We start from the raw sequence: 22991 nt of genomic DNA on the forward strand, positions 1-22991 counted from the left end.
AAATGAGAGACTGCTTGATTTTACTCTTGCTGTGTTCTACCACACTAATTGTTATTTTAACATTACTTGGTTTTGAAAAAGCCACAGTATGTGTAGTGGTTAAGAACATGGAGCTTGGATCCAGGGACCTGGATTCCAATCCTAGTTATTAAACCTTAACTTCACTAAAATCTTAAGTCTCAGTTTCACTGTTTACATAAAATGGGCAAATGATATTACCAAAGAGTAAAATCATTCTAAAGATGAAATGAGATAATGACTATAAAGAGTTAAATGCAGGACCTCTCAATGAATAGTAGCTTTAAGAAAGGATACTTACAATGTTCCAGAATATAAAGCAGGAGGATAGGAAGAGGAAAGAGATGAGGGTGAAGAAGTAAGCAGGTACCAGATCACAAAGGATCCAGTGAAAGAGTATTACTTATATTCTGATTAAAAAGCAATTTGTCTTTGTTATAGGGGATTTGTAGATTACAGAATCACACAAAGGTGAAAGGAAAAGTCACTTATAATCCCATCAGTCAGGAAAACACACACATGCCCAAATTGGAGAGACAATTTTTTAAATGAGAATTATAGTGTATTTTTATAACCAGTTTTTCCCTCTCAGGTATTTTGCAAACATTTTTGATGTAATAAAATAATTCTACATTTGTCATGCTCAGAAAAATATTCTACTACATGAAGTCAATGAATAATCACCTTGTTTCTAAGTGTGGAAGGTTATTTGTATATGTGTGTATAATCTCTCTGGAATGTTTTCTTTATAATTAATGAAGTGGACAAACTTCATTTGTTGTCAACTATTTAGTCAGTTGGCTTATCATGATTTATTAACTAATGTGCACTTTTCTGGCTTATTAAAAGCATTTATTTAAGTCTCACACAGCCTTTGCTTGTTCTAATTCTTATTCTGATCTAATGAGTTATCCTCCTATTTTTGCACTGTTCTAATATTATTTTCATTGTTAGAATTTGTTTTGTCAAAATTGTATTATCACTGTAACTCATGTTTTTATTTTAAATAAGTTTTATTTTCCTTTTTACTTAGAAAATGAAAGCTGAAGTGTACAGTAGTCAAACAATACAAGTGAGTACAAGAAGACAAAAGTCTCCTCTTAGCCACTTGTTCTGATTCCACTAGAATTCCACTTCCCAGGGTTCATCACTATTATCAGATTATTTGCAATGGATCTACAAACCATGTATACAAACTATTCTGCAATGGCACAATATATTTCCTAGGAATCCTTGCACATGGTTATTTTAATTTTTTTAAGTTCTTACTTTGAGGAAAGGCTAGGTTTCAATTTCAGACTTATATTACAATAATTTCTCATTTAGACTTAGAACAGTAATGGAGTTTTTAAGTAGTCTTAAGCATATTTTGTTATTACAATCAAACTCTAATAAATTAATCAATTGATCAAAACTGAATACATGTGAATCTTATTTTTAGGTACTTGAGATTTTATTGTACTATTTTCTTTACTTTTATATATGCTTAAAATTTTCCATAATTGAAGAATTTTTTATAGAAGAGAGAATAACATGATTAAATCAAACCAATGTGTGTCTTTGATCTTCATCCCATATACCTAGAAGTCTCTCAGTATCCTCTACCACATTTGGCCTTGACATTGAATTTTGTGAGCAAAACAGTTCCAGTCACAAAGCATGAACAAAGAGCAAAAGGGAAAAATAATGTAAAGAAACATCTTTCTCAATCAAACAAAGCAACCATGCCCATAACAACTATTGCTATGCGTTGTCTGAATTATTTTCCTAATCTTGCAGTTACTTCTAGGTCATGATCCCATTATTGTAATGGAATATTGTATATCATAAGCTACTCTTTACTGTCCTAAATTCTTTAAATGGTTTATGTTTTACTTAATCTTTATATAAACACGGTAAGATACGTATTTGCATCACCATTTCACAGATAAGGAACGGTAGGCAAAGAAAAGCCAAGTAATTTGCTGTTGGTCACATGCCAACTAGAAAAGCCAGGATTCAAATCCTACAATTTAGCTGGAAAGCCCCAACTGCCAGGCAGTGAGCTGTGCTGTCTTCTTACACCTGACAATAATCCATGATCAGTGGACTTTCATTACAGGAGACATGCCTGTGGAAATACACACACCACAAATACACAAGTATTCACACACACCCATTCACACTCCGTTTAATAGTTTAAAATCATATATCACATATAAAGTCTGATGGCATGCCTTACATTTAATAACCTATCGTAGTCATCTTGCTATATAACCAAACTTGGATGTTATATCCTTTTCAATTCCACCCTAGGCAAAATATGATATTCATCTATTGTTTAATATGCATGTGTTTGATTCACGCCAATTGTTCACTTTTACTTATTTTTTTTGAAAGGGGTATTTAAATGCTTTGCCCATTTTTTCTAATGGATTATATATCTTTTACTGTTGACTTTAAGTGGTCTTCATATATTAGGAATAATTTTTAAATTCTGTTCAAGTTTTTGTAAATATTTCCTCAGATTTATTTATTTTTAAATTTTATTTATAGTAGAATCCACTACACAGAAGTCTGTTATTTTTAAATTCTCAGGTTTATTAGCATTTTCCCATATAATTTGTTTCTTTTTTGTGTGTGTGCATGTTTAGGACAGCTTTTACAACACAAAAATTGAATAGATAGACTACCTAATTTACAGAAAACTTTAAATGTTTAATAAAATTAAATCATAAATGCATTTGGAATTAATTATTGCTTACACTTACATTATATGTCTATGTAAATATGAAAGCATACACCTCTGTACATAATGTTCTAAAGTGAATAAGCAATTGTCCCATACCTTTTATTAAGTACTGTACTTACATACGAAGCCACTTTTGTCATATTTTAAATTTTCATACATGTTAAGATATGTGTCAGTTTTATATTTATAGGTCAAATGTATGTTTTATTCAACATTTGATTATTGAAATTATTTGCAGGTAATTTGATTGCATATCTTTAAAAAAAATCAAAAGGAGACAATTTATGCTTATGATAACTGGTAAGAAATGTAGTCTGATACAAGATAAATAACTGAACAGTCTCATGTACCAAAAATAAACAAGTAGAAATTTTAATTAAAGAAATTCCTTCACAATGGCTAAAGTAATCAAAGCGTATACTTAAGAAGCATTCAAGACCTATTTGAGGAAAATCATGAAACATGATATCTGACTAAATGAATAGACATACTAATTTTATTAATAAAAAGACATAGTCTTATAAAGATGTTCGTTTCATCTGAACCAATCCATAAATTCACTAAAATTGCAACCAAGTCTACAGAGGATTTTTGTAAGGGCATTTAATAAGCTTATTCTAAATTTTATCTAGATGAGTAATTTTATGATAGAAAATGAGGTGTGGAAATGGCAAATGGAGCAGCAGAGGAAATATATCCTACCAGATACAAAATATATAGTACCTTTTCCTTTCCTTATTAATATAGTGTATTCTGAGCAAACACAGAACTCTGCCTCTCACATATGGAAGCTACTAAGAGATAGAAAACAACTCAGTTTTGGATACTGATTAATATAATACCAAAGGAACTCAGATTTTCTTTTATACCTGACCAAATGTGCTTCTTTTCTTGGTGCTGACCTATAAAGAGTAATAAATATTCATGGGAGAAGAAAACCAAACCTATGTGACTGAATTTGTCTTCCTGAGCCTTTCACAGGATCCACAGACACAAGTCCTGCTCTTCTTCCTTTTCCTGATCATCTACCTGCTGACTGTGCTGGGAAATCTGCTTATCATTGTGCTTATTCCCACAGACTCCAGACTCCACACACCCATATATTTTTTCCTTATAAATCTGTCCTTTGCTGATCTCTCTTTTTCTACTACCACTGTCCCGCAGGTGTTAATCCACTTCCTGGTAAAACAGGAAACAATTTCCTTTGCTGGATGCTCAACACAGATAGTTGTTTTACTTCTGGTTGGCTGTACAGAGTGTGCCCTGCTGGCGGTGATGTCCTATGACCGCTGTGTGGCCGTCTGCAAGCCCCTGCACTACTCCACCATCATGACACACTGGGTGTGTGTCCAGCTGGCCATAGGGTCCTGGACCAGTGGAGCGTTTGTGTCTCTGGTGGACACCACATTCACACTGCATCTGCCCTACCGAGGGAAGAATATCATTAACCATGTTTTTTGTGAACCTCCTGCCCTTCTGAAGCTGGCTTCAGCTGATACCTACAGCACAGAGATGGCCATCTTTGCAATGGGCGTGGACATCCTCCTGGCTCCTGGCTCCCTGATCCTTGTCTCCTACTGGCATATCATCTCCACTGTGATCCAGATGCAGTCTGGGGAAGGGAGGCTCAAGGTTTTCTCTACCTGTGGCTCCCATCTCATGGTTATTGTTCTCTTCTATGGGTCAGCAATATTTGCCTACATGCGGCCAAACTCCAGGATAATGAATGAAAGAGATAAAATGATCTCTGTGTTCTACTCAGCCGTGACACCCATGCTGAACCCCATCATTTACAGCCTAAGAAACAAGGATGTCAAAGGGGCTCTCAGGAGAATGACTGCAAAATACCCCTTTTAACGGTGAGGATCTCTGCTTATGATGACAATTTCAGGGATAGGGATAGAAGTTATTTTCTTGTAAACTTTTCCCATTTTCATCCCATTTCTCCACTTCTGCCTTCCTTTTCCCATTTTCCCATGTTTCTTCTCAGATAAATTCAGCAAACTGCGCATTCAAAGCAAGGCACCTTCATAGACACAGGAAGGAACTACAGAAAGGAAAGGGGAAAAAGAAAGAAGAGAAGGAGGAAGGGGAGGGGGAGGGAGGAGTGGAGAGGAAGGAAGGAAATGAGAGGAAGGTAGATAAACAGTCTCTACTCTCTAAGCCCATTCAAGCTAATGAGGAAATTAAAGCAAGTAGACATACAACAGTACATAAAAAAAACAGAACCAAATAAATAAACCCATTGCAAATACGAGTATACATCTGTGGCAACTGGAGTTGTTTCCTTCATTTTTGCATGTGTTCATCAAATATATTTTGAATATGAATTATATTTATCCCAGGTCCATATCTAGAAGCAGTGATACAGATATAAAAAGTAAACTCTTCATGCTGTTTATTTCTAACATGGCCTTAAATTCTAAATTAAACAATTTCTGAAATTTAAAAGAGCACCTTTAAGGAATAACAAATGGTAGAATTTTTTTATAAGTGTAATGTAACATTAGTAAAATTGATTTCTCACTTGAAATAAAGCTGAGAAGTAGGACAAAGAGTCTAGATTGAAAAATGCTTTGAACTCAATACTAAAGAGGCTGCCCAGCATGAAATTCTGAAAATGCTGGAAATTGGGGAATCTATGAGACAGCAATGGAAAATGAGAATAAGGTTAAGAAAAGGGACACTGTTTCGTGCCTTAACATGTAGACTATAGTCTTGCATATTATGACTTCAAATGGCCCCTAGGTTGCTTGTTGAAAATAATTCTTAGCCCAGGATGGAGTAGGACAGTTGATCTCAGAAATCTAGATTTGTAACAAGCCCTGGGTGATTCTTAAGCACACTAAAACCTGTACACCACTTTTTAGGCAATGGATGCTTTTATATGCATGAATTATATGATTATTTCCTTATTGTCTGACTCCTCCATTGGACTGTAAATTCCATGGCAGTAACAGCTTTGTTGATCTCTATATTATCACTTGTAGTAAAGTGCCCAGCCATTACTGTTCCCCAAGAAATATCATTTTGAATGAATAAATAAAGTTGGAGTTTTAAAGAGAGATATGGGTTGGAGAAATGGATATAGAAGTTTATTACAAATAAAAGGAAGTGAAGTTTGACACACCCAAGGATGTGTGCTAAAGTGTTCACCAAAAAATGAATTGTACCCATTGCGATCTTGAAGGAGTTACACTGAAATGCAAGTGCCTGGTCCAACTGCAGATCATAAAGGTGGCAGTGATGCAGATACTGCATGTTTCCTGGGAAAGTATATCAAGGTGATTCTGAAGTGCAATCCTGGATGAGACACAGTGCTGGAGAAAGATACCAGGAAAGGCTCTAAGACAACCTTAGAGATACCAACATTTGAAGGTGGATGAAGAATAGCCCATGAAGCCCAGAGCATCAGGAATCAGAGAAACGGGAAAGGCTGAATAAAGGTGCGTTGGAAGTGGCCAGAGGAGAGGCTTCCAAGGAAGATTTTTAGAATGTCTCGAGAGTTTTAGTGTTGATAAAAGGCTAATGAATTTGCCGGCTCAATGATTATTGATCTTGGCAAAAAATTAGTACAACAGAATAATGGAATCACATAGTTATAGATTTTTAGAAAGCATATATAATGCATTCCTAAGGAGGTGATTTTTAAAACTGAAGTATAAAAGAGCCAGACAAGGTGTGGCCAGGGATAAGAGGCAGGAGCAGAGAATAAGCAGGAACGACTACAAAGATTTCCCTTTTATACTAAGAGAGATGTCCTCACCTCTAATGTAATAAAAAGTCTCCTGTGACGGGGAGGGCTGTGCAACACAGAGAAGACAAGTAGTGATTTTACAGCATCTTACTACGCAGATGGACAGTGACTGTGAAGGGGTATGTGGGGGGGACTTGGTGAAGGGGGGAACCTAGTAAACATAATGTTCTTTCTGTAATTGTAGATTAATGATACTAAAATAAAAAAATAAAAAAAATTTTTTTAAGTCTCCTGTGTTATACTCTAACTCTAGTCCTAGTTTTCCTTTATGTAAGGTGACACTAGTTGCATAAGAAATCAGTAAAATTTTTCTATAAGAGGCCAGATAAATATTCTAGGCTCTGCAGGCCATACTGTCCCCATCAGAACTATTCAACTGCCTTTAGAGCAGGAAAACAGTCCCAAATAATACAAAAATGAGTGTGGTTACAATAACATTTTATTTGGAAAATCAGGCATTTTGGTTGTGGCCCCAGGGACTTGTTTACTGACCCCTGACGTAACAGATAAAATCCTAAATCTCAGTGGCTGAACTGTATGAAATGTATTTTTCACTTACACACATTTTAGCTGAGGGAAGGAACAGCAGATGTGTGGGCCCAAGCTGACAGAGCTCTGCTGTTTGGGGCTGTCAAGGGCGTCCTATACCTGTGTCAGCATCTGAAAAGGTGAAGATGAAAAGGTCGTTCACCTGTAGTTGTGTAGCTTAGAAGGAGCACATCATATGTGCTTACATTCCACTCACTGAATCTCAATCTTATGGCCCCACATAAACTCTGGATAATGAGTGGGACATGAATCTGGGGTGCAGCCTGACACAGGACTTTGTTTTTAACCATTAGACCTCACAAGAATTTAGATATATGAGTTAGTATGGTAATTTTTTTCCAAAAATAGTCATTTTTTCTGATACTATGATAAGTCATTCTTTCCGCATTAATTTCAAATGTCACCATAATATACACCAAATTCCAATATACATGTTAGCTTATTTGTCAATTACTGAACTTGCTATATTTCAATTACTGTCACTTTAGCTGATAGGCATAACTTATTTTTCTTCTACTTCACTATTTTCTTGATATTTCATAAGCTTTCTATTTTTCTGTCACAACCACTTTTTAAAATGCCATTAGAATATTGATGGTTACTACATTGAATTTACAAATTATTTAGCAAAAGTTAATATGTTTAAATTAAAATATTAAAACTTTTCACCTAGAAACATGGCAATATTCCCCTAATTCTTCAGTGACGATATACACATGCACATACATTTCACTTTGTTTAAGTGTAAAGCTGGTGCTGTATGTATTCCTAGATTTTATGGAGGAGAAGGTATGACCCCCACACAGCAGAGTCCATGGAGTCCCATGGAGTTCTCATTTGAAATGTAGAGACAGACAATAAGCAAGTAAACTAAGGTAATAATAAGAAAGTTTCACATAGTGCTAAGTGCAGTGAAGACAATAAAACCCTGTGGTAATGCCTGTTGGTCTGACAGCATGCCGTGGAGACTGGCAACCTCTTCTTTTGAGAAGTTAACATTTTTAAGATGGAATCTTAGTAAGCTGTGTGGATTTGACAGAAAAACATCACAGGATAGGAGAATAGCTACTAATTGGCCTAAAGCGGGAACAGTTTTGGACTGTGTGATGGACAGCAAGAAGGTCCATGGAGTTGAGGGAGTGTAAGGGAACGCAGTTTTAAATATTGACTGAAAGTAGGTGGCCAAGATCATATCTGGAAAAGTGACATGATCCGATTGATATTTATGGTCAATCTGTATACTGAGGAGAAAAATTTTACTGTGGGGCAAGAGCAGAAAGAGAAAGACCTATTAGAAAACTGTAGAACAACAGGCCACAGATTGTGGTGACTTGGAGTAAAACACTCGTGGGGGAGACCATGAGAAGTGCACATGTTTGGAGTGTATTGTACAGATAAAGCCAACAGGATTTACTAACTAGGGCAGTGAGGCAAAAGAAGAAAACAATGTTTGTATTGCAGTTTCAATTTGATCAGCTGTGTGGGCGGTGCTGATATTGATTTATATGAAAAAGAATAAGGGAAGAACAAATTAGGATGATGCATCAAAAGATATGTTTTGGATTAAGTTTGAAATTCCTATAGACATGATCAATATGCAATTAAATATATGAGTCCGTGGCTTATGGAAGTAGTCAGGTCTTTGGCAGTCAATAGCATGTAGATGGTATTTAAACCTATGCATCTAGATTGAATTACTCAGGAAGAGAGTACAGGTGAGAAATAAAGAGATGTCCATATTAGTTCCATAGGGAACTCCAGAATTCAGAAAGAGAGGGGATTCAATAAGGTGAGGAGAGATAGGGGAGGAAGGAGGAAAACCAGGACTGTGTGATGTCAGGAAGCCTAGAGAAGAAACAGTTTCAAGAGGGAGGGAGTGGTTAACTGTCAGTGTTGCTGAAAGGTTGAAGGAGGAAGGTGCAGAAATTAGCACTTTATTTGGCACATTAATGACGACTTTGACAAAGAATAGTCTCATGGAAAGAGATCAGAGCTTGATTGGGAGTGAGCCTGTATGTGAATAGAAAATCATCAGAGGGGGAATGTGGGCATAGGTGTATTTTTTTATACTTTTTTTTTCTCTGAAGAGGAGCCGAAAGAAATAGGTCCGTAATGGAAAGGTTCTTTATGATAGTATAATCAGAGCATATTTGTATTTTATGGTTATAATCCAGAGGAGAAGAAAATGGTTTCAGATTAAAGAGATTCTGCAGGAGCAAAATCTTGGTAGATGAGCGAGACAGGGATTCAGGATACCAGAGGAGGGGTCAGCCTTCGGTAGACAGTTGTAAAGGGGGAAAACAGGGCGTGCTTGCCCAGGTGCAGACAGGTGGGTGGGGTTTGAAGAGGGGAGATAAGAGCTGCCCTTTCTTACTTCACTTTCCCTCCTCAGTCCATACTTCACCTTCTGCTCCAATGAGGTACATATGGGATACAGTCATGAACTGAGGCTGAAGGTGTGAAATCTTCACTTTAATAAAGGAGACAAGACTGGGTTTGCAGTGTAATAGTCGTACACTCTGTTCTGGAAGAAATGGCTGAGTATTACAAAAAATGCCCAAATCTCAAAGGAATCTATAAGTTGAATATATTCACAAATTGCCAGTGGGCTTTTAAGATGGAGATGACAGAATCAAAAATCTTCAGAGAGTAAGGAGATAAAGAAGCTAGAACTGAACAGATAGCCAAGAAATGTAGCCTGATACTCTATGAGGACATATGTGATTTTAAAAAAAAGAAGAAATTAATTAAAAATGGGAGGAATATTTAAAAATAATACAGGAAAGTGGAAACTTTGAAAAAATAGTTGAAACCTATTCATGTAAATATAAATTAGAAATTTGTTCTAAAAGCTAAATATAAATTATAAAATGATTAAGAAAAAGCAAAATATGTGAACTGTTAATTAAAAAGAAAGTGGAAAATTACATTCTAACAGTAAAATCACTGAAAAAAAAGTAGGTAGATTTCACTACACAAATATTTTTAATTCTTTTTTGTCTAAAAATCCTTACCATGGAGATATTAAAAAGTCAAATAGCACGCTGGGTGGGTGAGAAGTGTTACCACAAATATAACAATCAAGGTATCAGTGTCCCTGATCTATAAAGAACTCCAAAAACTCATTAAGAAAAATATCAATTAATTATGAAAATTAAACAATAGATTTAAACATTATTTCTACTAAATTAATAAAGACTATGTATATGTTAAACTTTCTATGGGAAAGGTGTGGTGGGTTAAGTACACTTATATGTTGCTGATGGAAATGCGAAATAATATTTTTAAAAAGCCAATTTCTCTTTTTATATCAAGAATATGAAATCTATTTTTGGTTTTAGTAATTCCACTCACAAGAATTTATTCTATATAATCAGCGATTCTTTAACATCTTTCTATGTTGATAGATAAAAGCCACACTAGAGGGGATGAGGATTTAATAATACGGTAACTGTTGAACCACTGTGTTGTACATTTGAAACCAATATAAAATTGTATATCAACAATACTTTAATAAAAGAAAAGAGTTTATTCTAAGGGAAAAAAAAATCAGTCATGCACCTGAGAGATCAACATGCTGTTTTTATACACACACACATGCACACATATAAGATAATATTAATTGTATAATAGTGATGAAATAGCCAATTCTATTCCTAAGCAACCATATAATATACTATGTCACAACATAAAAGTATTCTCAAGGCTCTTTATTCAGATAAGAGTTAAGACTTGTTTAGTACTAATTATGTGCCATGTCTGTCTTACTTTATATTTACAAACTTATTTAATCCTAAATATGAAGTAGGTCTTACTACTATGCCAATTTATAGTTTATATATGGACAGAAAGATTAAGTAACATGCTCAAAGTTAGACAAATAAGTGGGGGTATACTGAATTCAAACCCCAGTACCCTGACAACTGACCCCAGGCTCTTTGTCACTGCTCTAGATAGCTGCAACATAACGTGAGGAAAAGACTCACTATATAGTAATAAGTTAAAAAAATCTCTATTCTACATGTACACATCAACTCCGTAAAATTCATGTCTGTATTAAAAATCATATATTTGGAAAAAAGTGAATGTGTCTGGTTGGAGAATAGGTGGAAAAAATCTGGGAGGGTTGGTGGGAAACCTGAGAAGAAACAGTTTTATTCGCTGGTCTTTCTCCTCAGTGAGAAGTACTATCTGTTTCTGCTGGTAATGTTAGATCTTCCTATATGATTCCTGCATGGTAGATAAAAAGGGTCAGAAATAAGGCTCAGCTATCAGGGCATCTCTAAGCCTCGCAACTGAACTTCTCTTTTATATTTCCTGTAGATTGATGGGCTGCATTCTTACTAGTGCATGTTGTCTGAATCTGGCTTCTGCTATTTTGAACAACCCAAACCTGTGGAGCCTGGACCTTGGGAACAATGACTTGCAGGATGATGGAATTAAAATTCTGTTTGAGGCTTTGAGACATCCAAACTGTAACATTCAGAGGCTTGGGCGAGTTCAGTTTTCATTACCAAACGATACCTGTTTGGTAGCTAGCAGGGCTAGAAGAAATTTAGTATATGGAGAAAGCATGAAAAGTAAATGGGGCTAGAAGGTAAATTATTCTCAGAAATGAGAATCTGAATTTCAAATATATGGGATCAATGTATATTACATTAGTTTAAAAAGCATAGTTCATATTTCTTTGACACCTCCTTAGTGCCCTGCACAGGCGATGTGTTAGGTACATGGCACTTGATTGAGGTCTTCCATATTCCATTATCCCCTTCAGACAGTCCATTTGTCCCTGAATTTATTTTTCTTTTTAAATCAAAGATTTTACTAATCATCTATCTGGAAAAATGCTATCTATGCTCTAAAGGATCCTGCAATCTAATAAAATCTCATCCTTTGTTCTGAGTAATTTTTATGTTCAATCATACATTTTGTAGATTTTTTATTTCCTTTCTAAATCTTGAACTGATATTGCCTAGTACAGTTTTACTTGCACATCATAAATTATTGGTCTTGGGATCAAGAGCTTTGTATATTGAAAGCACATATGATATGATGTGTCTCCTTGACTTTTCCAAGAAAGTGCTGCTTTTTCTGTCTCTATTGACTGTTTATATATTTTTATCACAACAATGATGATGATATAACTGTTGAGTCTGAAATTAAATTTTATCCTGCTTACAACCTAAAAAGTTTCATGGATTCTGGCAGGCAATACAGAATTCTGTGAGACAGAGAACTTTAATATTCATGGCACAGAACATAAGCATTAGCATGTTTGTGCCAGTTTTCTTTGTCCCTCTTGCCCCACAGGGTCCATGGGGAGGGAGGGCCTGGATAGACGCCTGCACATGCAGTGAGTTGCATACCAGGAAAGAAACACTGAGTTTGGGGAGCCCACCGTTTTACAGTGAACAGCAAGCAGGCCTGCTCTCTGTCCTGGAGGGAGACATTTCCTCTTCCCTCCAAGTGGCTCAGTATATGCACACCTGGGAAATGCCCCAGGTGAAGGGTGGTCAGGGCCTTGCATTTTTTGTCAGCCAAACATGTAGGAGAGTGAAATTCCCATGGAAGAATATCATCCATCAATACCCACCCCTTTTTTCTACCCATTACAGTCTTGGTTAATTTTCACATGGATAGGACACTCCATTGACCACTCTCATCAATCTGACTGACAAAGGCTGGACCAATCTGTTTACTTTGTCTTTTATACCATTTAGTCAAGGCCACTATCAACAAGACTCCAAGCACAGGATGAAGTTAAATTCCAGTACTGATTTCTATGCCCTCAGGGTCCTGGATTCAGCCAACTGAGTAAGACCCAAGGAGGACCAGTAGGCCTCATTACCATGACAGCTCATGAAAGGGAGTTTAGAATGACTGGCTGACCTTGGAATCATTGGCAGTAAATAGAGGGGGCAAAAAATCAGCCAAACACAACCCCATTCCCAATAAAGAGACATTCAGTTGTTCAAACTTCTATGTGTATAAACATAACCTGAAGGAACATAGGTCACTCCAGTGGGGGATTTGTTATATGTGACTTGGGTCACCATTATATAGGTTTGGTTACGTCAGGTGGGCAGTGTTACTGAGTAGTTTCAGATGCCTTGTTAGCCATATAGCAAAACCCAAGTTGTTCAGGCATCACAAGAACTTACAAAGCTGTATCAGATGGAAGCAAGGTTATAACAGTTGCTGTGTTGGTACACATATGATAGGGGTCCACATTTGGGGGCATCAGGACCTGCCATGTCCACATGAGATGGTATTTTCATAGCTTATGGACAGCATGACAAACCAGACAGTGGGTCAGGTTGCCCACCATAGCTGCTACTTGACTCAAGCAGACCACATAATTGTTTTGCCAGGTGGCAGTATTGGGCCCAGAGGAAAAAAGAAATCACTAATTGTTCTCTCCATTCCCTGCAGCTCTCAGGTTCTAAGATGTTCTTTCCCCTGGTATTGGTGTCACTGCCCTTCCCACACAGCCCTGAAATCGGTGTCTATAACTAATGTCTATAACAGTTCTGGTGTCTATAACTTCACTTGCTCTCCAATCATCCCCCACTTGCACCCAGGCCTTTACTCTCGAGGGGTCAGGTGGGAGAGGAACAAAAGCAGTTTTGCAATATTTACAGAAACCCATTATATTCCACACCTTGGCTAGTAGGGGGACTCGTTGAGCAATATGCTCAACCAAGTGATTATTACTCTCATGATCTAGGACCTTGTCAGTCCAAAGGAGGCTCCAGGTGTCTGTCCCTGAATTAGATTTGAACTCTATTGACCCTTTTTGGCTGGCCTGCCTCCACGGAGGGTGTACCAATCAGGCTGGCCTGGAGTTGCTGATAGAGAAATCATCATGCCCAGGATTGGTCAAGATGTAGTCTCCTGAAATTTCAAAAGTTATATGTAACTTACCCTTTCGTCCTAATCATTACTCAGGAGGTGGCCAGATACTAATGAACGATTTCAGGAGATAGCTGCATGTAGTGACCAGAATGCCCTGCTAAGGTACAGAGACAAGGAGGAGATGAGGGGACGCAGCATTAGAATCTTTTTAATATTTGAAGGGGCATTCCAGCTGCCTGTGGATGGTAGGGTCCATGTACTATTAGCTGAGCACCTGGACCGTTGGCCCATCTTCTTTCAAAATGGGCAGCATGGGTGCTCACCCCTTGCCTCTTTGCGTATCTGAGAATGTCTTATTTTTCTATGAACTTGAATGGCAGCCTGACTGTTCATATTTTGGTCATCCTTCTTCTGAGAGTTTTATAGAAAGAGTTCTAAAGAAATCCCTGGTAGCATTGAATCTAGTTACAGAAAAGTCTGAAACCAGTTGATTGTTCCTCAATAAGGGTCCTTATTGGTGAAAAATATTTTAATTTTTTTGCCTGGATGTCCGCAGAATTACTCTTTAGGTACAATAATTTGTCCTATGTTGAATTTTCTTATTAATATTTTTCTGGGGAAATGGTATGCCATTGCAATCTGTAGATTGTGCTCATTTTTGTAGGCCCTGTTTTTCTTTAATTTCTGCTTATCTATTTAATATTTTTCAGGTTCACTACCTTACATTGGATTGCTTTTGTCTGTCTGCTTTATAATTTTTTCTAATCTTTTAAAACTCATTCTCCTTTTGCTCTATTTTTCTCTAACCCACCCTCCATATTCCTCTTTGTACTTTCAGCAGTTTTTTTTGCTTCTTCTAATGTCATTTTCATTCTGTAATCTCTATTTTTCTCTTCTGATATTTTTAAGATCTGCCAAATCACATTCTAAACATTTTCATTGTGAAATATAAAATACAGATAAATGAATAAAACTAATATTAAAAAAAATCAAACATATGCATAACCTCATTCAGGTTAGTAAATTGAATTTTCCCAGTAAACTAAATTCCCCTCAATCATCCCTGACAGATCATCACTTCTTCCCTCCTGTCTAAGAAGTGACCATTAGCCTGACTTCCGTGGTCATCATTAATTGGTTTTTCTGTGCAGTGACCATGAGTGTATGTTTTCCTAAGCAAAATATTATTGAAAGTTGCATGATTTTGATCTTTACATATGTAGAAACATATCGAAAATCATAGTCTAAGTATTCTTCTCTGCTCTGATTTTTTTAATTAATGTCATGACTTAAGAGTCATCCGGTTGTTTTACATATCTGTAGTTAATTCATCATTATTGCCATAAAATATTCCAGTGAATGGCCATATCACAGACTATATTCTATTGTAGGTGGACTTTTGGGTCATTTTCATTTGTTATCTTGCTAATGCTGCTATGAATATTTTATTTATTTCTTATTTTTTTAAAAAAAATTAATTTTGGTATCATTAATCTACAATTACATGAAAAACATTATGTTTACTAGGCTCCCCCTTTCACCATGTCCCCCCCCACATACCCCTTCACAGTCACTGTCCATCTGCGTAGTAAGCCCGGGGAGATATGTTCATGAAGAAGTCACTATCCATCTGCTTTAAAATCACCACTAGTCTTCTCTGTGTTGCACAGCCCTCCCCGTGCCACCCACGCACTATACATGCAAATCATAATGCCCTCTTTCTTTTTCCCAGCCCTTATCCCTCCCTTCCCACCCATATATCCCAGTCCCTTTCCCTTTAGTAACTGTTAGTCCATTCTTGGGTTCTGTGATTCTGCTGCTATTTGTTCCTTCAGTTTTTCTTTGTTCTTATACGCCAGATATGAGTGAAATTATTTGGTACTTGTCTTTCTCCGCCTGGCTTATTTCACTGAGCATAATACCCTCTAGCTCCATCCATGTTGTTGCGAATGGTAGGATCTGTTTTTTTCTTATGGCTGAGTAATATTCCATTGTGTATATGTACCACTTCTTCTTTATCCATTCATCTACTGATGGACATTTACGTTGCTTCCATATCTTGGCTATTGTAAATAGTGCAGTGATAAACATAGGGGTGCATCTGTCTTTTTCAAACTGGAGTGCTGCATTCTTAGGGTAAATTCCTAGAAGTGGAATTCCTGGGTCAAATGGTATTTCTATTTTGAGCTTCTTGAGGAAACTCCATACTGCTTTCTACAATGGTTGAACTAATTTACATTCCCATCAGCAGTGTAGGAGGGTTCCCATTTCTCCACAACCTTGCCAACATTTGTTGTTGTTTGTCTTTTCAATGATGGCGATCCTTACTGGTGTGACGTGATATCTCATTGTGGCTTTAATTTGCATTTCTCTGATGATTAGCGATGTGGAGCATCTTTTCATGTGTCTGTTGGCCATCTGGATTTCTTCTTTAGAGAACTGTCTATTCAGCAACTCTGCCCATTTTTTAATTGGATTATTTGCTTTTTGTTTGTTGAGGTATGTGAGCTCTTTATATATTTTGTATGTCAATCCTTTATCAGATCTGTCATTTATGAATATATTCTCCCATACTCTAGGATACCTTTTTGTTCTATTGATGGTGTCCTTTGCTGTACAGGAGCTTTTTAGCTTGATATAGTCCCACTTGTTCGTTTTTGCCTTTGTTTCCCTTGCCTGGGGAGATATGTTCATGAAGAAGTCACTCATGTTTATGTCCGTGAGATTTTTGCCTATGTTTTTTTTTCTAAGAGTTTTATGGTTTCATGACTTACATTCAGGTCTTTGATCCATTTTGAATTTACTTTTGTGTATGGGGTTAGACAGTGATCCAGTTTCATTCTCTTACATGTAGCTGTCCAGTTTTGCCAGCACCATCTGTTGAAGAGACTGTCATTTCACCATTGTATGTCCATGGCTCCTTTATCATATATTAATTGGCCATATATGTTTGGGTTAATGTCAGGAGTCTCTATTCTGTTCCACTGGTCTGTGGCTCTGTTCTTGTGCCAGTACGAAATTGTCTTCATTACTGTGGCTTTGTAGTAGAGCTTGAAGTTGGGGAGTGAGATCCCCCCCTCTTTATTCTTCCTTCTCAGGATTGCTTTGGCTATTCGGGGTCTTTGGTGGTTCCATATGAATTTTTGAAGTATTTGTTCCAGTTCATTGAAGAATGCTGTTGGTAATTTGATAGGGATTGCATCGAATCTGTATATTGCTTTGGGCAGGATGGCCATTTTGACTATATTAATTCTTCCTAGCCAGGAGCACGGGATGAGTTTTCATCTGTTAGTGACCTCTTTAATTTCTCTTAAGAGTGTCTTGTAGTTTTCAGGGTATAGGTCTTTCACTTCCTTGGTTAGGTTTATTCCTAGATATTTTATTCTTTTTGGTGCTATTGTGAATGGAATTGTTTTCCTGATTTCTCTTTCTATTAGTTCATTGTTAGTGTATAGGAAAGCTACAGATTTCTGTCTGTGTGTTAATTTTGTATCCTGCAACTTTGCTGAATTCTGATACTAGTTCTAGTAGTTTTGCAGTTGGGTCCTTAGGGTTTTTTATATACAATATCATGTCATCTGCAAATAGTGACAATTTGACTTCTTCTTTACAAATCTGGATTCTATGTATTTCTTTGTTTTGTCTAATTGCTGTGGCTAGGACCTCTGGTACTATGTTGAATAACAGTGGGGAGAGTGGGCATCTCTGTCTTATTCCCTATCGCAGAGGAAAAGCTTTAAGCTTCTTGCTGTTCAGTATGATGTTGGCTGTGGGTTTATCATAGATGGCCTTTATTATGTTGAAGTACTTGCCCTCTATGCCCATTTTGTTGAGAGTTTTTATCATGAATGGATGTTGAATTTTGTCAAATGCTTTTTCGGCATCTATGGAGATGATCATGTGGTTTTTGTCCTTCTTTTTGTTGATGTGGTGGATGATGTTGATGGATTTTCGATTGTTGTACCATCCTTGCATCCCTGGGATGAATCCCACTTGGTCATGGTGTATGATGTATTTTTGAATTCGGTTTGCTAATATTTTGTTGAGTATTTTTGCATCTACATTCATCAGGGATATTGGCGTGTCATTTTCTTTTTTGGTGGGGTCTTTGCCTGGTTTTGATATTAGGGTGATGTTGGCTTCATAGAATGAGTTTGGGAGTATTCCCTCCTCTTCTATTTTTTGGAAAACTTTAAGGAGAATGGGTATTATGTCTTCTCTTTATGTCTGATAAAATTCTGAGTTAAATCCATCTGGCCCCGGGGGTTTTGTTCTTGGGTAGATTTTGATTACTGATTCAATTCCATTGCTGGTAATTGGTGTGTTTAGATTTTCTGTTTCTTTCTGGGTCAGTCTTGGAAGGTTGTATTTTTCTAGAAAGTTGTCCATTTCTCCTAGGTTTCCAGCCTGTTAGCATATAGGTTTTCATAGTATTCTCTAATAATTCTTTGTATTTCTGTGGGGTCTGTTGTGATTTTTCCTTTCTCATTTCTGATTCTGTTAATGTGTGTTGACTCTTTTTTTCTCTTAATAAGTCTGGCTAGAGGCTTATCTATTTTCTTTATTTTCTCGAAGGAACAGCTCTTGGTTTCATTGATTTTTTTCTATTGTTTTATTCTTCTCAATTTTATTTATTTCTTCTCTGATCTTTATTATGTCCCCCCATCTGCTGACCTTAGGTCTCATTTGTTCTTCTTTTTCCAATTTTGATAATTGTGACATTAGACCATTCATTTGGGATTGTTCTTCCTTCTTTAAATATGCCTGGATTGCTGTATACTTTCCTCTTAAGACTGCTTTTGCTGTGTCCCACAGAAGTTGGGGCTTTGTGTTGTTATTGTCATTTGTTTCCATATATTGCTGGATCTCTATTTTAATTTGGTCGTTGATCCATTGATTATTTAGGAGCATGTTGTTAAGCCTCCATGTGTTTGTTAGCCTTTTTGCTTTCTTTGTACAATTTATTTCTAGTTTTATACCTTTGTGTTGTGAAAAGTTGGTTGGTAGGATTTCAATCTTTTGGAATTTACTGAGGCTCTTTTTGTGGCCTAGTATGTGGTCTATTCTGGAGAATGATCCATGTGCACTTGAGAACAATATGTATCCAGATGCTTTTGGATGTAGAGTTCTATAGATGTCAATTAGGTCCATCTGTTCTAGTGTGTTGTTCAGTGCCTCTGTGTCCTTACTTATTTTCTGTCTGGTGGATCTGTCCTTTGGAGTGAGTGGTGTGTTAAAGTCTCCCAACATGAATGCATTGCGTTCTATTTCCTCCTTTAATTCTGTTAGTATTTGTTTCACATATATTGGTGCTCCTGTATTGGGTGCATATATGTTTATAATGCTTGTATCCTCTTGTTGGACTGAGCCTTTTATCATTATGTAATGTCCTTCTTTATCTCTTGTTACTTTCTTTATTTTGATGTCTATTTTGTCTGATACTAGTATTGCAACACCTGCTTTTTCTCTCTGTTGTTTGCATGAAATATCTTTATCCATCCCTTGACTTTTAATCTGTGCATGTCTTTGGGTTTGAGGTGAGTCTCTTATAAGCAGCATATAGATGGGTCTTGCTTTTTTATCCATTCTATTACTCTGTGTCTTTTGATTGGTGCATTCAGTCCATTTGCATTTAGGGTGATTATTGAAAGATATGTACTTATTGCCATTGCAGGCTTTAGATTCCTGGTTACCAAATGTTCAAGGTTAGCTTGTTTACTACATTACTGTCTAACTTAACTCGCTTATTGAGCTATTATAAACACAGTCTGATGATTATTTATCTCCCTTCTTATTCATCCTCCTCCATTCTTCATATGTTGGGTGTTTTGATCTGTGCTTTTTTTAGGAGTGCTCCCATCTAGAGCAGTCCCTCTAAGATACCCTGTAGAGGTAGTTCGTGGGAGGCAAATTCCCTCAACTTTTGCTTGTCTGGGAATTGTTTAATCCCTACTTCATATTTAAATGATAATCATGCTGGATACAGTATTCTTGGTTCAAGGCCCTTCTATTTCATTGCATTAAGTATATCATGCCATTCTCTTCTGGCCTGTAAGGTTTCTGTTGAGAAGTGTGATGATAGCCTGATGGGTTTTCCTTTGTAGGTGACTTTTTTCTCTCTCTGGCTGCCTTTAATACTCTGTCCTTGTCCTTGATCTTTGCCATTCTAGTTATTATGTGTCTTGGTGTTGTCCTCTTTGGGTCCCGTCTCTTGGGAGTTCTGTCTGCCTCAGTAGTCTGAGCAACTATTTCCTCCCCCAGTTTGGGGAAGTTCTCAGCAATTGTTTCTTCAAAGACACTTTGTATCCCTTTTTCTCTCTCTTCTTCTTCTGGTACCCCTATTATGTGGATATTGTTCCTTTTGGATTTGTCACACAGTTCTCTTAATATTGTTTCATTCCTGGAGATACTTTTATGTCTCTCTGTGTCAGCTTCTATGCGTTCCTGTTCTCTGGTTTCAATTCCGTCAATGCCCTCTTGCATCTTATCCATTCTGCTTAAAAATCCTTCCAGTGTTTGTTTCGCTTCTGTAATCTCCCTCCAGACTTCATCCCTTAGCTCTTGCATATTTCTCTGCAGCTCTGTCAGCATGTTTATGCTTTTTATTTTGAATTCTTTTTCAGGGAGACTGGTTAGGTCTGTCTCTGCAGATCCTCTCTTAGGTGTTGTCTGAACTGTCTTGGACTAGACTAAGTTTTTTTGCCTTTTCATGGTGATAGCAGTGACTGTCGGCAGGTTGCAGGTGTCTCAACTGGGAGAAGAATGTCCTTTCCTTCTTGCTGGATGCCTTGCCCTTCTCCGCTGCCTGTGTTGGTTACCCGCACTCCTGGAGCAGCCACAGGGTTAGTCCCCTAAGCTGCTGTGGGTGACGTCTCCTTCAGAGCAGCACAGAGCCCTGCGGGCAATGGCAGGCAGACCAAGTGCACTCTTCTGTGGCAGTGGTGCCCCTGCCGGGCAGCTGTGTGCCTACAGCAACCTTTGGGTCTGGCCCGGGCAGCTGTGCATTGGGCTGGGATTCCAGTCAGCAGCTGGGAGTGCGCCTGCTCCCTCTGGCTCTGCTGCAGGTGTGCATGGGGCTCTCCCGTGCAGGCCTCTACCAGGCTCCTCTAGATCCACTCGCGCCGGTGCGTATGAACCATACCCAGGCTGTTCGGTTGCTGCCACTGTGCTCTTGCACAAGCTTCTCCTGGTCTCCTCTGGCACCGTTGGCGCACGCGATCTGATCCCGGTCCCTTCCAGCGCAGCTGCCCCCGGAATGCGCTACCACTCTCCTGTTTCTGGGCTGGTGTGTCGGGTCCACGCCAGTTGGAGGAATGACTGGTAGGCTGCTTAGTGCCATGAGGGGCTTCAGAGCTGCGCTGCATCCATGGGGTTTTAGGGTGCCTAAGGTTCCCCGGGATTCCCAGCTGCTGGCTAAGTGTGCTGCAACGACTTCGTCCAGCTATGGGGTCCCTGTCTCTTTAAGACTTGCAGAAAGCCCTCGCTTTTCTTTTGTCAGGAGCGCCGGTTGCAGGGACCTGCCCACAGGTTTTGCTTTACCATTTCTCTAACATCCAGCACCCAGTGAACCTTGTATCTGTGCTCCAGGTGCAGATTTCTAGAGCTGGTTGTTTAGCAGTCCTCGGCTTTCACTCCCTCCCCGTTCCGATTCCTTTCTTCCCGCCAGGTTCTGTGGTGGGGGGGTGCTCAGGTCCTGCCTGGCCGCAGCTTGTATCTTACCCCCTTCATGTGATGTTGAGTTCTCACAGATGTAGATGTATCCTGGCTGTTGTACTGTATCCACTGGTGTCTCTTTTAGGAATAGTTGTATTTATTGTATTTTCATAAATATATATGTTTTGGGGAGGAGATTTCCTCTGAACTACTCATGCCGCCATCTTTCCATGATGCGCAAATAACGGGTAATATGCCTGGGTCATTATAACTTGACTTTTCTGCCCTCGTAATCATTCTGTGAACCTATGAATATTTTAATATATGAATTCTGAGGCATGTATGTAGAGCTTTATGTAGGGTGAATAATTAGGAGTGGATTTGTTACACTGTGGGTAATATGTCTTCAAATTTATCAGGTACTGTCAAAAGGATTGTACCAATTTATTCTACTATTGGTGGCATGTAAGAGTTCCTATTCTTGGGGAGGGGAAAAAAAGAGAATCTATTCTCTGTTGTCACCCACCTTGTCTGACTTAGTTAAAAAAATTTTAGCCAGTTGGGTGTATGTTTTGGCGTCTCATTGTGGTTTTAACTTATATTTCTCTGATTAAAGAGAGGTCCAACCCTTTTTCATATGTTTAATGGCCATTTGGCTTTCCTCTTTTGTAAAGTTCTTCTTCAATTGTTTTGTCCATTTTCCAAAGGGTAAGCTATTTTTTCCCTTACTGATTTGTAGGGTATTTTTTCACCTACAGTATATTCTGGTTATGAAACCCTATCACTTAATATATGTGATAACAACTTGGGCTTTTTTCACTCTTTATGGTGTCTTTTCCAGGAATGAAGAACTTAACTGTAGCATAGATTCTTCCTTCACTGTTAGTGTCTTTTGTAATTGTTTATGGAATATTTCCCTGTGGTTATAAAGACATTCTATTGTCTTCTAAATGTAAAAGACAAGTTATGAAACTTTTGGGACTTACCTTTTAAAAATATGGTTGGGAGATACAGTCTAATTTATTTTCTGTGTGGATAAGCACTTTTTCAACAAAATTTATTGAAACTTTCTTCTATTTGGCAAGGCCACCTTTGTTATAAATGAAGTCTTCTTTGGGGCATGACTCTATTGCTGAGTGTTCTCAATTCTTTTCCATTGTCCTGTTTGTAATTTCCCTGTCCCAGCAATGTACTGTCTTAATACAGCTCTGTAATGAGCCCTGAGGACCAGTAGAGCAAATGTTCCCATCTTCTTCTTAAGAGAATCTTTGCCCTTCTTCCTCTTTGCATTTCCAAATAAAAATTTAAATATCAGCTTATTAAGTTACACATGCAGGCACAAGCACCTCACCACATCCCTACCTATATATTGGCATTTTGTTTGGAATTGCATAAAATCTGTAAATCAAGGAGTGTCCTGATACATCA

At 37.7% G+C, this 22991-nt stretch overlaps 1 protein-coding gene across 1 annotated transcript; it reads left to right on the plus strand.

Annotated features, from left to right (window-relative positions):
- Positions 1-3673: 3673 nt before the first annotated feature.
- LOC118914854 (olfactory receptor 2D3-like) lies at positions 3674-4606 on the plus strand. The gene has a single exon (XM_057506639.1). It carries the CDS (start codon positions 3674-3676, stop codon positions 4604-4606), a length of 933 nt encoding a protein of 310 aa, XP_057362622.1.
- The last annotated feature ends 18385 nt before the right edge of the window (positions 4607-22991 follow it).

The sequence above is a fragment of the Manis pentadactyla genome, chromosome 9 (assembly GCF_030020395.1).
Source record: "Manis pentadactyla isolate mManPen7 chromosome 9, mManPen7.hap1, whole genome shotgun sequence".
Taxonomy (NCBI): Eukaryota; Metazoa; Chordata; class Mammalia; order Pholidota; family Manidae; genus Manis; species Manis pentadactyla.

What these genes read in the sequence shown, in the direction of transcription:
- LOC118914854 (XM_057506639.1), top strand. Translation starts at nt 3,674, where the DNA reads ATGGGAGAAGAAAACCAAACCTATGTGACTGAATTTGTCTTCCTGAGC.